General features: G+C 34.9%; 3 protein-coding genes and 1 pseudogene across 5 annotated transcripts; 2 read left to right on the top strand and 2 right to left on the bottom strand.

Annotated features, from left to right (window-relative positions):
* Positions 1-409: 409 nt before the first annotated feature.
* Positions 410-1,868, top strand: LOC140884046 (uncharacterized). 3 transcript variants are annotated; one of them, XM_073290711.1, is made up of 4 exons: positions 410-807; positions 1,078-1,159; positions 1,388-1,561; positions 1,644-1,868. In XM_073290711.1, the coding sequence occupies exons 1-4, from the start codon at positions 422-424 to the stop codon at positions 1,866-1,868; spliced, it is 867 nt and encodes a 288-aa protein (XP_073146812.1). In that variant the 5' UTR covers positions 410-421. The 3 variants fall into 3 exon arrangements, 1 of the variants encoding a protein (XP_073146812.1); XR_012150516.1 differs by lacking the exon at positions 1,078-1,159 and having other exon boundaries at positions 419-807; positions 1,644-1,787; XR_012150515.1 differs by lacking the exon at positions 1,078-1,159 and having other exon boundaries at positions 420-920; positions 1,644-1,787.
* A 102-nt stretch (positions 1,869-1,970) lies between these two features.
* Positions 1,971-3,662, bottom strand: LOC140884047 (uncharacterized). The gene is made up of 5 exons (XM_073290712.1): positions 3,326-3,662; positions 3,086-3,185; positions 2,684-2,857; positions 2,446-2,601; positions 1,971-2,250 (listed from the first exon to the last, which is right to left on the bottom strand). Exons 1-5 carry the CDS (start codon positions 3,331-3,333, stop codon positions 2,155-2,157), a joined length of 534 nt encoding a protein of 177 aa, XP_073146813.1. The 5' UTR covers positions 3,334-3,662; the 3' UTR covers positions 1,971-2,154.
* Positions 3,663-3,869: 207 nt separating this feature from the next.
* Positions 3,870-9,345, top strand: LOC140884043 (transmembrane 9 superfamily member 1-like; annotated as a pseudogene).
* Positions 9,346-11,631: 2,286 nt separating this feature from the next.
* LOC140878370 (jasmonoyl--L-amino acid synthetase JAR4-like) lies at positions 11,632-14,053 on the bottom strand. Its single transcript, XM_073281968.1, is given in 6 exon segments — positions 11,632-12,237; positions 12,794-12,928; positions 12,931-12,975; positions 13,196-13,509; positions 13,739-13,819; positions 13,914-14,053. Coding segments are annotated over 6 exon segments (1,251 nt in total). The 3' UTR covers positions 11,632-11,701.
* Between the last annotated feature and the right edge of the window lie 1,820 nt (positions 14,054-15,873).

Below are 15,873 nucleotides of genomic sequence, written 5' to 3'. Positions count from 1 at the left end.
CACCATTTTAAGAGATTGTTTGCAAAAGATTATATTTTTTGTAAAAGTGATAAATTTATAGATTATAAAAAAATTAAAAAAATAAAAAATTGTTAGTGTTTGAAAACAAATGTGAAAATATAAAAATCAAAATTGGGTTACCCAATATAATTAAAATTTATATAAAAATAATATTTGACCTCTTATGCCAAACACTTTCATAATCAAACAAAAACCATCTCATGCGGGATAAAGTCTGATTTGACCTCTTATACCAAACACTTTCATAATCAATTACCAGAGCAATGATAATTCTGAGATAGATTAAATGAGATATATTTCATACGACTTGATTTATATAAAAATATTTATTTTTTTTTTATGTAAACAACAGTGACTTTCATTTCAGATATTGACTCATTGTAGATCATGAAAGCATTGGATGCTTCCATATTATGAAGAGTGGACTGGTTATCATCACGAGACAATGCAAACCAAAGCCGATTCGAACCGGTCTGTAGGGGAGGGCCAAAAAGGACAGCTGGTCCTCCTCAATTTCCCTTTTCAAGAACCGGGCGATCGAGTTCCCTACAAACGGCCAAAAAACAACACAACCCAACCCAACCCAATCACAAACAGAAACCTCATGTGTTTTGACCCTCACACGCATTGGTGGCGCTCTCTCAATCTCTTCCCCCATAAACTCCAATTCACAGCCCGAAATCACAATGAAAGGCCCGATCAAAACGATATATTCTCCAGCCAGCCCTTTTCATTCTCAGCCACAGCCATGAATTTGAGCTCTTGGCTCGGCCGCAGCAGGCCGAGGTACTTGCTGTTCATCCTCGCTCTTCCTTTCCTTCTCCCATTTTTCTTCGCCACCTGTCCCCTCATCTGCGCCATGGAAGTGTACTTCCAGATACGCAAGAGGCGGCGGAAGGGTTAGACGATTGTTTGAGTTTGTATATACTTTTAATGCACTTTTTTTGTGGTTGTATGTATTAATCGTTGTATGATTTTAGACGATTGTTTGAGTTTGTAAAACTGAAGATCGGTGATTTTTATTATAATTCTGATTTTGGTTAATCTGAAATCTAGCAAAAAAGCCTACGATTCAAAGTATCTAGCACTGTCAAAATCTCATCGAGTCCAGGGGATATCGTTGTCTGAATTGCGCAGCGTATGAAATTTGTTCCTTTTGCAGTCCATTTTATTGTATCATTTTGGATTATATAGATTTTTCCCATTAGGAAAATGGGAGAAACAAGACTTGCTTATTCTTTGGAAACTCATTTAACAGCTTAATTCTTGAATTTGCTTTGAATATTGGGTGGTTAACATCTTTATTATTGAAGACCGTGTTAAAATTGAATGTCAGATACTAAAGTTTGGTTAAACTTGTTGACAGATGTGTGATGAATGTATTGCCGAAGTCAAACATGAAATTGTGAACGAAGGAAGTGATACTGAGTTTCAGCCGGAAATGCCGGTTGGTGGAGGGAGCACACACATAAATGCAGACAAAAATGCCACTCTGAGAAATCTGGCGGAAATAGCATTGGAATTTTACAATGACACCAAAGTTAGAAAAATTATTTGATATATCTACATATCATTATCACCGCTATTATTATTTTTTTAACATTCTGTTCTGCATTTTTCAGTCCAAGAAGTTCAAGCTTGTGAAGGTTTGTAAGGTCAACACTATTGCATTTAGATATAGCGGGGTGACTTTCAGGGCACGAGAAGATGGAAGTGAGGAGTCTCCTCTTTTTCGAGCTGTTGTTTTTTTGTGTAAGCCCTTGTTTTGTGAAATAAAGGTACCATATTCTTCTCATTCTCGACCTCAATTTATTTATTTTAATTGCAACTATTTTCTAGTTGAATAAGGAATTAAGTTAAGAATTTTGGAGAAGACTCTGAATATGCAATTGCGAATGACCATAATTGTTTCAAAATATAACCGGTAGCGCTGTCGGAATCAGTGCCATCACAAGCAATATCCTCAAGACTGAATAGGATAATCTTTCAAAATTATCGCGTCCAACTATCACATAATATAGTAATGAATAACATAATTAGATCCCTTCCTTCACGACTACGACCACCTTAAAAATTCACAAGAAGTGAAAATTTATAAGCGGAAAGGCATTTAATATAATTTTTCGAGATATCTTACCAAATGGAAAGGGGGAAATCTTCAATTTCACATGCTCGCTTTGGACCAGCATAATCATCATCATTGGGCAGAAGTGTGACTTCATTATCCTCCTAAAAAACAACAAACACCAACTGCTAAACTTCTTCGCTGACAAAATGTTGGACTTCTGGTGATACAATTATGGTCATTCGCAATTGCATATTCAGAGTCTACTCCAAAATTCTTAACTTAATTCCTCATTCAACTAGAAAATAGTTGCAATTAAAATAAATAAATTGAGGTCGAGAATGAGAAGAATATGGTACCTTTATTTCACAAAACAAGGGCTTACACAAAAAGACAACAGCTCGAAAAAGAGGAGACTCCTCACTTCCATCTTCTCGTGCCCTGAAAGTCACCCCGCTATATCTAAATGCAATAGTGTTGACCTTACAAACCTTCACAAGCTTGAACTTCTTGGACTGAAAAATGCAGAACAGAATGTTAAAAAAATAATAATAGCAGTGATAATGATATGTAGATATATCAAATAACTTTTCTAACTTTGGTGTCATTGTAAAATTCCAATGCTATTTCCGCCAGATTTCTCAGAGTGGCATTTTTGTCTGCATTTATGTGTGTGCTCCCTCCACCAACCGGCATTTCCGGCTGAAACTCAGTATCACTTCCTTCGTCCACAATTTCATGTTTGACTTCGGCAATACATTCATCACACATCTGTCAACAAGTTTAACCAAACTTTAGTCTCTGACATTCAATTTTAACACGGTCTTCAATAATAAAGATGTTAACCACCCAATATTCAAGGCAAATTCAAGAATTAAGCTGTTAAATGAGTTTCCAAAGAATAAGCAAGTCTTGTTTCTCCCATTTTCCTAATGGGAAAAATCTATATAATCCAAAATGATACAATAAAATGGACTGCAAAAGGAACAAATTTCATACGCTGCGCAATTCAAACAACGACATCCCCTGGACTCGATGAGATTTTGACAATGCTAAATACTTTGAATCGTAGGCTTTTTTGCGGCTGGGCTTCATAGTGCTGCACATTTCAGATTAACCAAAATCAGAATTATAATAAAAATCACCGATCTTCAGTTTTACAAACTCAAACAATCGTCTAAAATCATACAACGATTAATACATAAAACCACAAAAAAAGTGCATTAAAAGTATATCAACCTTTTCATTCTCGGATTTCCACCTACAAGAGAATACCTAATGTATATAGAATATGAATATAAGAGGGTTAGATCTAAACAAAACAAAACAATTTATATTTATATATATTATTATATTATATTATTAAAGTTGAACCTAAAGCAACCGGTTGGATTTCCATTCAATTTTTAACATAGATAAAAAAAAAAACAAAAGAAAATTGAGGACGGAAGGGTCATATAGTCTCATAGATGATAAGCCTTGGAAGTTGGAACAATATGAATATAATACATACGGTCTCTAATCACCATATTTGTAAGTAAAAAATATGGTACCACCTAACTTAGCACACATTATGGGTAATATGTATAAATATGCTATTATTCTAATATTTTTGTATTAAAAACTACGATATATTACTAATGTCTAATTATACTTTAAAAAATATTTTTTTAAAAAATAAAAATTAACCGAGGTATAGAGTAGATAATTATATGTTCCAGTTGTGGGTAAAATATTTGTGCATATAATGAGAATATTGCTCAGATCCAAAAAAAGGGTAGAATACTGAGTTTAATCTAAGCGTTATATCTCGTCGGAAATTCCAGTTCCTATTGAGATCTGAATTCTAACCAGAAATTGAAGTGAGAGTTGAAGAAAATTTGATCTTTCCCCTTCGCGCATTACTGATTCAGATCCAGCAAACCGAGAAATTCAAGCGATGTGCGACGCCGTTCGAACACTCTGCATCTTTGTTATCTCGTTATCGTTCCTTGTTTCCTCCACTCTTGGAAAGGTGAAGTTATCAGTTTAAGAACTTTGTGTGTTTTGCTGGTTGCATACGCGGTTATTTCAATTGTTCCTTAGGTTATGAGGTGTGTAGTTTTTTATTGCTTCAATATTGATTTTGGTTGAATTTGATTGTCGGTGGGTTTCATAGTTCTGTATAACTGGTAATGTATCGGGGGAGAAAAGGAATTTGATCTGGTATGTACGGGAGAAGCAAGTTAACAGTGTGACGCCCTCCCTTTCCTCCTTTTTCTTCAAATTTTTTGTTCTTTTAGGGTAAAAAGATGTCGCTAGTCATCACCCTGACGTTCAACAGGCTTCTTTTGGTGTGCTTCGATTACATGCAGTTTTATGCTGATTTCTATTTTCTGTGTTGATTCACATTTAGCTCATTAGCTGTATTGCCTTTTCTTTTGTGGATTTGGTGGTTAAAATTGTTATATTTTATGTATAAACACATACTTGTGTATATGATGCCCAATTTGATCATAAAGTTTATGCCTTTTTGTGATGAATTTAATTTGGAGAAAATCTAATTTCTCAATTGAGTGATGGAGATAGAATGATTATGTTATGCCTTTTTTATTGTTGACATCGCAAAATATGCAGTATCAAGCCGGTGATCCCGTCACTCTATGGGTAAACAAGGTTGGCCCATTTAACAACCCCCAGGAAACCTACAATTATTACAGCCTCCCCGTTTTGCCGGTCATCTGAAAATGGTGCTCACAAGTGGGGTGGTCTTGGCGAGGTTCTTGGTGGGAATGAACTTATAGATAGCCAAATTGATATAAAGTTTAAGAGTAATATTCTTTAACTGAATTTTATTTAAACACAATCTTTCGTCTCCCAGAACCTTGGACATTTCATTCTACAATATCTTTTTGCAGAAGATGTTGATAAGACTACAATTTGTGAGATTGAACTGGACGCAGTTAAGGTTAAACAGTTCAGGGAAGCTGTAGAGGATTTATACTGGTTTGAATTTTTTATGGGTACGTGTCCGATGATTGTAGATTCCGTACTTGAGGTGATGCCGCATTGGTGTGGCTAGTATTTTTTCTATTCCTTTCATTTTTCTGTTCTTATTAAAATGTTTTCATTATTTTGCACTCTTACTCTTTCTTTCTAACCCCTGTTGTTTCTGTGTGCGCGCCTGGGTCTTTGGTGATAAGATGATTTGCCGTTGTGGGGTACGTTTATATATTTTCAGAAGTGTATTAGGCTGGTTGTGTTATACTGTGATTAACCTTTACTTCATTCGTGAAGGTTTTATCGGTGAGGTGCTTCCTGATAGAACTCGTGATACAAAGCATGTGCTTTTTACTCATAAGAATCTCATCATCAAATATAATGAAAACCAGGTGGATTCAATGAAATGTTTTGTCTGTTTCACACAGTAATTATTTTATGTTCCAGTACCAATACATTTTCTATCTGAAATTGAATATTTGTGCTTGCAGATCATTCACGTGAATCTCACTCAAGAAGTTCCTAAACCACTTGAAGAGGGAAGAGTGTTAGATATGACCTACTCTGTCAAATGGGTTTCAACCAATATAACGTTTGCACGCCGCTTTGACGTTTATCTAGACTATCCCTTTTTTGAGCATCAGGTATTTAATTATTTCTCGGAACATAGCTTTTGTCTGTGATTTCATCTATTCCGGTAATAATGAATTACACAATCTCTGATCACTTTTCTCTAAAGATACCATTGAATAGGGGGAGCATATACTAGCTATTCAGTTGATCCTATAGTTTATGTTATTCCTCCTTGTCAGCTTATCCAAGAATCATCATTTTGCAGATCCACCGGTTCTCTGTTTTTAATTCTTTCATGATGGTGATTTTCCTTACTGGTCTGGTTTCAATGATATTGATGCGCACCCTTCGCAATGATTACGCTAAATATGCTCGGGAAGATGATGATCTTGAGACTCTGGTAGTAATTTTTGAACTTTATTTTGTCTGCATAAAATATGCTGAAATTTGTTCCTAACATTTTTTTGTCCTGTGTGCCACTTTATATGCTTGCACCATAAATTAAATTCCTTTAAATTCTCTCTCTTCGTGTATAGGAGCGGGATGTGAGTGAGGAGTCAGGGTGGAAACTTGTCCATGGTGATGTATTTCGGCCTCCCCAAAATTTGGCTCTTCTCTCAGCTGTTGTTGGCACTGGTGCTCAATTAGCAACACTTGTATTTCTTGTCATCATTTTGGCGATCATCGGGATGTTATATATAGGGTACGTCAAATGCTTATGTTTTGAGATTTTAGATCTCGTTGCTATTTAAAATTTTAAAACGAGTTAAGCAGTAGATCTAGCTTGTTTCGATCGGTATCATATTCTACAACGCTGAGGTTAGAAACTTTAAGATCATATGACACACAATAGTTGATATGACATCCAAACAATTTATTGGAGTGTAACTTTTTAGTTGGATCTAGTTCTTTGTTGACAAATTCAAGTTATTAGGTCCATTCTTGTTTCGACGAGTTTGTTATAGTTTAGGTTGTCTGTCATTTCTCCTTTCAGAGCCTCCAAACCCTTTTCCATAAAGAAGGGCAATAATGAAATAAGAAATTGTAATTTTAAAATTTAGACGTCCAAAAGAAATCATGTATGACTTCTATATTGTCAGTGCCTCAGTGGTATTATTATCCTTTATTTTACCGACAGTAGGCATTAAATAGTTGATTTCGCTCTGTATGACTTTGAATCAACTTTCACCCCTAAAAATTTTTTTAACTCCATTTGTTCTCTACCTAGATGATTTATAGTAATTTACAGATCATACAAAATTTTAGTAAGGCTCATTATGGATTTCAACTCACTTCCTGTTTCTTGAACACTTTTTTCGTTTTCCCGTGTTTCGAGTCGGTAGTTTTTCATTTTTTACCCGCATGAAATTCATCTTCCTTTGGTTACCACTATCTTGGTGTCAGTTGCTTCAAGAGATCAGAACAGTTACTTTTTGTTTGTTATACTCAATCGGACTTGTTTCAAGTGATATAACCTGCTGTTGTCTTGTATATCAGGAGAGGAGCAATTGTCACGACCTTTATCATCTGTTATGCATTCACCTCATTCATTGCTGGTTACGTGAGTGGTGGCATGTATTCTCGAAATGGGGGTATGTTTCTTTTTACTGCCCCCATTTATGGTTGTAATTTTTATTGTAGCTTAAAATTTCCTTTACTTATAACCTGTTTCACCCCTTTTAAATTTTTATAAAACTAAATCATTTTTCAGGTAAAAAATGGATAAAGTCAATGATTCTCACGGCATCACTGTTTCCCTTCATGTGCTTTGGTATTGGGTTTGTTTTGAATACCGTTGCCATATTTTATGGATCGCTAGCTGCTATACCCTTTGGCACAATTGTGGTTGTTTTCATCATTTGGGGTTTTATTTCTTTCCCATTGGCACTTCTTGGTACCGTTGTTGGAAGAAACTGGAGTGGTACTCCAAACAACCCTTGCCGAGTTAAGACAATTCCCCGTCCAATTCCTGAGAAGAAATGGTATCTCACACCATCAGTTATCTCTCTCATGGGTGGTCTGCTTCCGTTTGGAAGCATTTTCATTGAAATGTATTTTGTCTTCACTTCATTCTGGAATTACAAGGTAATTTATTTTTCTTTATACACTGAAGCATCTGCAGAAATGATTGAGAATCAGGCCGCTGGGCTCTGCTTACTTTTTGTTTTCTTTTTGGCCCCATTTCTATATTACAAAGTACAATCAGATATGGTCGGTTCTTATAGTTTGAGAATAAAGGATCATATAAAGCTCTACTAGTTTATTTAAAATTAAGCTCTTAAAAATGTTTGACGAAGTCATTCATTCAAGTTAATACAAGAGAGAAAAATGTTGAGGGGAAAAAATTCGGTGGATAATTTGGATTCTGGAGAGTATTGAAGTCATCTTGAATAAAATTCATGTGATCTTAAAAAACAAATTGGCTGGGTTTTATTTTTATAAAAGATTGAATGAGACCTTACAGCTTATTCTTAATTCCCATAAAATTGTTTTGAAGAGAAATTAACTACTTGCAAACATCTATAAGTTATTAACCATCTTGGAAGATGTTTGGAACATTTTATGAGGTGATCCAAACAGTCTCAAATGTTACAGTCTGTTACAGTGTATGGAAATATGGTCAATTTGATGCCTTACGCGAGTGAATTTCTTAGTAAAATCTTGGACAATCTTATATATGCTGACATTCAAAGGAAGTGTCTAAAAGAATTAACTCTTGAATAAACTGTCATAGAACTATAGTTTTTGACATAGATGATCGAGTTTTTGCTAAAGATCTTTGATACATTATCCTCTACCTGGGTAATTATGTGTAATTCTTTGCTGTGTTGTTTTCAGGTTTATTATGTCTATGGCTTCATGCTCCTTGTGTTTGTAATTCTGATCATCGTCACTATTTGTGTGACAATTGTTGGGACTTATTTCTTGCTGAATGCGGAGAACTATCACTGGCAATGGACCTCATTTTTCTCTGCTGCTTCTACTGCTCTTTATGTGTACCTCTATTCAGTGTATTACTATCACGTGAAGACTAGGATGTCTGGTTTCTTCCAGACCAGCTTTTATTTCGGATACACTTTGATGTTCTGTCTTGGGTTGGGAATGCTATGTGGTAAGTTTGTTTGTTCTTTTCTTCCGCCCTTCACCGAGGCATGAAAGAGCTACTTTTATCATTGCACTAAGAAGTTTTCATATTAGTATTATACACTGTTAATAACTATTTCGTCTGCCTGAAATTTCAGGCGCAGTTGGATATCTCGGCTCTAGATTGTTTGTCAGGAGAATTTACCGAAACATCAAATGTGACTAATGTTAGTTATGTGCAATGGAGAACTCGGGTTTGGCCATTATTTCACAGAAAAGTTAATTGCCCATTGCAAGATCATGGAAGACCAGTTCTGCAGAGTCGCCAAAATATTTATGTTTTAACAGAAACGAACGGTCGAAGGAACAAAAATGGCCAGAAGACTCAATTTTGCCTTTCTTCTATTTACCCTCTTGGCATGATTTTACTGCGAAATTTGTTTAACCTATAAATCTTGATGTTTTGGTCTCGGTTAACTACCTTTTGCTTTTATTTCATTGATTTGACGTGGGAATGGTTCATTTATTTTTGGAGGATTGTTGAAGAAATATGTCCAGACTTCTAAGTGTTATTAATATGTGATTATGAAATTTGAAGCAACTGGCAAGTAATTGTCACAGAAGTTGTGAGGAAATTGTTGTCGATTCTGTACATATATCAACATTATGAGTTATGTTTTAAATAATTATGTTGGTCAGCAAATGTGTATTTGCTAATTCTCTCTTAAAAAAAGAATATGAAATTTAAATTATATGACTTTAAAAAAAATTGAAATTTAATTATATTTTATGTTATAGAAATACATAATATTTAATATACACAATTAATAGATAACACATCGTGCTTGGCACAGTAACCACTCATTTATTATATGACCTAGTAATAATCGACATCATATACATGCTACACCACTGCATAAGTGTTTCAACATAGTCGATGGTACGAAATTAAAAATTTTAATGCAATGACAAGATTTAACATCGAGAAAATTATTTTTTTCATGTCGGTATGCTGTAGGGTTTTTTTACTGTTTACAGTAAAAATTAAAATAAAATTTCCGCTCTCCTATTAGTGGATATAAAAACGGATCTTAACCATTTGTTTTGTTAAACAATTTGACTTGGTTTGATTTTTGAACACATCTAACTTGTCCGTCTCCACGATGGTGAGAGACGTGAAAAAAAATATTATCACCTATAATTTGAGGGCATGACCCATATTTTTTAAGAATAATGTTAGAGGTACAACCAATATATCGTACAACGATATTTACAACAATTATGTCGTGATATTTTGCTATTATATCGTGAGATTTTGATATGATATCATGAAAATTTGTATTTAATTTATCGTGAGATTTAATAAATTAAAATTTTACATTGAATTTTTTATAGTATAAAAATTATTGTACAAATTTAATTATACATGTAGCATTTCTTTTTTTAAAATAAATCAAGTCTCGTCGTTCAAAGTAGCTTGACTTTATGTAAAAAAAAAATATTAAAAAATTAAGATTCATCGTTTCTTGGAGAGTGACTAAAAAATTAATCACGCCCCTCTAAGGTGCGTTTTACAGTAGAAACACAAATCTCTTTCAGTTGCCTTTAATTCAAAATTTATTTTGTTTTTTTACTATAAATAGTGAAAAAACATGATGTTACTTATACCATTGTTATTTTTTTGTTCCCTTGTCCATTCATTTATGATTTTTTAAATTAATTTTTTTTTTCAGTTTTAATGTTTTTTTTCACCATAACACGGTTATATTAATTTTAGATGCCACATCGTCTTATATTACAGAACGATTTTCAAATGCTCCTACATGTCCTGGATATGGGAGTGGTCGTTTCAAGCCACTTATAAAGCTATAAATTTAAGAACAATCTTATACTATGCTTTTCAGATCAGTTTATATCAAAATTAAAAATTAACTATTAAGATTGATCAGGAGTTGTTTTAAATGATTTAAAACCAATTTAGATTCATTTTATTTTTTAATTTTTTCTTGTAATACCAATCCCCATGGAAATTATCATAAATATAAATTCTCATACATTAAACAATAAAAATATTCATATTTAATATTTTAATTCATAAAACAATGTATACCGTTAATAAATAATTCTTCGAAAAAAATAGCAATAGCAACTCAATTGCTAATTATTAATATAAAATAAATGATTTTTTTTTTTCTAATTCAATAGACAACTAGAACCACTAACATAAAGTAAATGAAATTGTTTCTCAAAATTCTATCTCACAAATAGCCGGAGATCAAAGATCACTTTCATTTGCATTTGGTTGAGAACTTGTGTGATGACATATATTATCTGCCAAGATAACTACCTATATAAAAAATAAATATAAATTAACATGCATCATGAATTTTTAATCGTAATATTTTTGAATTGATTGATATGGTATTCAATTTGTGATTACCAGTGTAAGCAATACTGCTCATGTTTGGAGATGGAGCATGATCTCGTTTTCACCTGAAAAATATATGCAAAACAATCAAACGCTACAATTTAACATGCTTATGTAAACTTGTGATACAACATGAAATATCTGAACTACTCATATAAGATGCAAAAAAAAAAAAAAAAAAAACTCCAAAAATCGAAAGAAAAAGCAACATGGAATGGAGGAGTGACGGAAAACGGCTGCTGTACTGAAATGAATAGAAGATTTATCTTCGAAGTTTTTTTTAAGCACGCCATTTTAGTTTAGCATAGATCTTCAAATATTCGTTATGATATCTTAAAACATAATTAACAACAATAACTGTGTATAGTAACTTGATTTTAATTACGAGAATTGATTAAAGTAAAATAAATGACACAGTGACAGCTTATAACATGGTGTAATTAAACTTAATTTATTGTCGTATGAGTACAAGGTTGTCACTACTAATACATGCAGATATCTTACATGTAGCTCAAAGTAAATGAAAGCAGCAACTTTGTGAATGATTCAAACTAATTATATGCAGTGCTGAAGTAGCTCTTGACGACATTATTAGTGAGTATTTGAAGCACAATCTTGTTAGTCGGCCCCACGCATCGCGGCGTTTTGAACTGACTAACAGCGGATCCTAATCCCACGTAATGATCCAAGATCTTGTGAAAAGTGCCCTTCTTCACCATCCTGAGTTCCAGGGCTCCGATGGTGTTCACCTTCCGAGAACTCATGTATCCCGCGTCCACAAATGATTTGTCCAAACAGTTGCATAGGATTTCATGATGGTTCGGGTCGCCACTCGTTTCCCAGAAGATCACATAATGGCCAGGATCAGTTGATGTATCGACCTGGCTCGTGAAATCTATGACTTTTTGATTCTTCGTGGATAACAGCTTGGCCGCCGCCTCCACGGATAACTGTAGATCCTTCTCCGTGTTCTTGTCGATGTTGATTGTGAGAAGGAGATTTTTCCTGCAAACGAACTGCAGCTTCGGAGTGGAGTTGTGGAATCCTCTAACTTTTACTGCGTCTCCTAGTCTGTAACGGTATAGTCCTGCAAGAATATTATTGCAACTTATAATAAGCATCATCTTCCAACACAAACTTCGCGCTGCTGACTTATAAGTTGTGATATTCGTTTAGGTGGTTGTACGATTTAAAAATATTCGAACAGTGTATAACATCATTCGTCTAGTCTTAACTTTGAGTGTGGTTCGGAATCGTTGAACCCTCCGGAAGGACACAAATGTAAAGAACATGCAACCGATGCTTGTTCATGCGATGTCTCTTTCATACAAATACAAAAATACAAAATGTTGGAGCAAGCATATTTTTCCTTGCACATGAGCTTGTTTTGTCACGTGAAAAACAATCTTATATATGATTAATAATAATAAAAAAAATACACTATATGGGAACCCCAAGACCTGGAAAAGATTAAAATATGCCTTCATATTAATATCCTACAGCCACATGACAAGTGGGTATCGGGAGTTTTTAAACTAGTTATCAAATTTCAAAGTACCATTTTAACAGCCTTATTGAGTAAAACATAACACTAGTCATCAAGATAACATGAAAAAAAACAGAGAAGATAAACAAAAGAGCACCTGCAAAATTAGTGACAACGACCTCGTGCTCCTGGCCAACCTTCACTTCGGTTAATACAACCGGATTCGGCTCGACGCTGTTAAAATCGTCATCCAAAGGGATAAATTCGAAATAACCTATATTAGGAAGCACAACTTTGGGTTGACATTCACTCAAATCCATTCTTCGAAGGATCCATAAACTATTTATAGTTTCACATAGTAATAGGATCGGTGTGGTCAGAGACATTCACATCACTGGCTTAAAGCAATCCCTTATATCCTAATTAAATTGCATAAACACGAGACGATACAAAAAATTCATGACCGGCTTATTTCAAACCACAAATCACAATACATCTCCATTCTTTGCAGTTCTTGGAGCTCTTCTCATGCAGTTACTGATAATTGAAAATAACTAACATTTTCCATTTGCAAACAATGCTTGGACTACGTAGTAGTGCCGCAACTTTATTAGATAAGGCTCCATGGAACCTGTCATGATCCCATAGATATATTTTGTATTTGGAAACAGCCCTGGGATCAATCCATTCCAGTTGTTTAATCCCAAGATCTTGCGAGAAATTGTATCCGCCAATTCAGGATCAGGCTTAAGAATCTTGGACACCGCCAATCGAACTGATGGGACCGTGATTCGGGTACTGAGAACTCCTCCTCTGATATCACTGACAAGCTCTTCCCAAACTTGTTCTAAAGTTTGGAAGGCGCGGATGATGCTGACAGGACACCATCAAAGTAATTACCTGTTTCTAAACGCGAAAGAAGTCTTGAATATCTGTAGGGTGTTTTTCCATCAATTCATCATTAAAAGGCACGAACTTTGGCTTCCCTTGTGTCGTGCCAGAACTGCAAGAATCTCATAATTCACCCAAACTTTATAATAATAATAAAAAATAAAAATAAAAAAAATCAATGAATAGAGACAATGAATCAGAAGTTCTTCACCTCGATTGTTCCTCCACGATAGCACTTGACCTCCATGCAGACTGACCTGAATTGTTCACACGATTACAGAAATAACAACAACTTCAAGAAAATAGATTATGCAAACGGAAGTTAAATCAATCGAATCAACTAAAGGTTACACAATCAAAGATCTCCATATGCAAAAAAGCATCACATCAACAAGCTAGAAGCACGAAAACTTACTCGTGCAAATGCTCCTTGAGGATTCCAAAGCACAACTTGGTCAATCCCATTCCAGTCCTTCGTCAATTCAAATGCCGCTCTATGGTCCCAAACTGGTGCAGGATGCCTCATTCTTCAAATTGCAGAAGCTAATTTGTAGTCAAGTAACCTAATTAATGCCAATTACGCAAACTTCTGCTTGACCTCTGGAAGGGTAATAACACCAAAGGGCACAAGCTATCTCCAACACCTTTCTTGTAAGAAATTTCCCACCTGATAAAGCAAACCTATACATTGCCTTCCACTACGGCTTTCAACAAACTACCTCAGCTTCTCTAAAACCCCTGCACCTTAAACTTCCCAAGTATGCTACAAATTAACAGATACGCCTTCAGCAGTAACCACCCAGGAATTCCCACTACAAACAAAAACACATTATATAAAATATTAGGTCCAAACAATGTGGATTGCTCTAAACTAAAAGGTGGGATTTTGCCTCTCTTTTTCAACCTAATCGAGAATCTAGCATATATATATATAGTAAAGGGTAGACGTCGTTGGGCCGGTTAAGTTTGAAAATGGGCCCAATTACCCAATTATCTGAAACCGCACAGGTTTATAAACGAATTCCGGCGGTTAATTTTCATTCATTCCTCATTTCTTCTGAATACAGCCATGCCTTCCCATCAATTTCTTGAAGTAATGCAAAAGTTTGGTTCCGCCGTTTTCGCACTTTCTGCCTTGGGCGCGGCGATTAAAGTTTACCTAGACGATGCAAACCCTCCGCCGCCTGGCGGAGCGGATGTCGCAGATCACGCTGAGATTGTCCATCCAGTGCCACCTCCGCCCTCCTTCCCCGCCGCTGCTGAGCTTCATCCACCGCCCCCGGTCCCCGCTTCTGAGCTTCCTCCACCGCCCCCCTGTCCCCGCTGCTGTGTCTGCTCCACCCGCCGCGTCGCGGCTGATCAGCTGGTCTTCCAACTTCCACCACGTGTTGCCGAAGAGAATGATCCTGCCACCCCACCAACGGCCAAGAATTAATGGCCCGAGATTAGTCATGTGTCTACTTGTTTTGTTTACGTACTGACATTCCTTCATTCTTGAAATTTGTTCATTCATTCTTGGAAATTCGCATTCTTGAAATGTGTTCATTCATTCTTGGAAATTCGCATTGTTTCTGTTGAATATTCGTTACTGAAATTCTGTGTTTGAGCTTGGAATTTGCATTGACTGATTAGTCATGTGTCTACTTGTTTTGTTTACGTACTGACATTCTTGAAATGTGTTCATTCATTCTTGGAAATTCGCATTGTTTCTGTTGAATATTCGTTACTGAAATTCTGTGTTTGAGCTTGGAATTTGCATTGACTGATTCTTTGAAATGAAATTCAACACGTATCATTAATCAAAGTAATTATTTTTAATCCATAACATATTTCTTATTATAAAAATTAACCAAGTACACTGCACAACACAAGAGCGACTCCGCCGAAAGAGGGGGGAGGCGGTGGCGCGTCGTTTGGGCCGGTTCAATTTGAAAATAATTATTCGATTCGACTTGTAGAGTCCAATTGATTCGAAATGGGCTGGGTGTGACCGTCACTAAATGAGCCCATAACAAAAAAAAATATAAGTTATTCAAATAAAAAAAATGTAAATTGTCTCACATGCATTTTTTGTATATGAACATAAAAGTAATTATTATTTGTGTAAAAAATAAAGTGGACAAAAAAGTTAAATTCATACTTTGAATAAATTCTATCGATTTTTCAAATCCCTCTTTACGAAATTGATGAGAGAACAAAACAGAAAACTTGAGTTTGGAGAAATTGCCCACATGAATATAAATTTTTTTAAAGGTACTTTATTAATTTTACATGGTAAAAAATTATTAAATGCTCAAATTGATTATATTAAATGGATCGATGCTATATAATAATAATAATAAAAGG

Source organism: Henckelia pumila, chromosome 2, assembly GCF_033568475.1.
Source record: "Henckelia pumila isolate YLH828 chromosome 2, ASM3356847v2, whole genome shotgun sequence".
NCBI lineage: Eukaryota > Viridiplantae > Streptophyta > Magnoliopsida > Lamiales > Gesneriaceae > Henckelia > Henckelia pumila.
Note: the sequence above shows the minus strand (reverse complement) of the source record. Positions and strands in the feature narration are given on the sequence as shown.

Coding starts and splice junctions, on each gene's coding strand:
- LOC140884046 (XM_073290711.1), top strand. CDS start 422: ATGCTTCCATATTATGAAGAGTGGACTGGTTATCATCACGAGACAATG. Junction 1,160..1,387: donor CGTTGTCTGAATTGCGCAGC/GTATGAAATTTG, acceptor ACTTGTTGACAG/ATGTGTGATGAATGTATTGC. Junction 1,562..1,643: donor AATTTTACAATGACACCAAA/GTTAGAAAAATT, acceptor TGCATTTTTCAG/TCCAAGAAGTTCAAGCTTGT.
- LOC140884047 (XM_073290712.1), bottom strand. Junction 2,858..3,085: donor CGTTGTTTGAATTGCGCAGC/GTATGAAATTTG, acceptor ACTTGTTGACAG/ATGTGTGATGAATGTATTGC. Junction 2,251..2,445: donor CCTTGTTTTGTGAAATAAAG/GTACCATATTCT, acceptor GTTGTTTTTTAG/GAGGATAATGAAGTCACACT.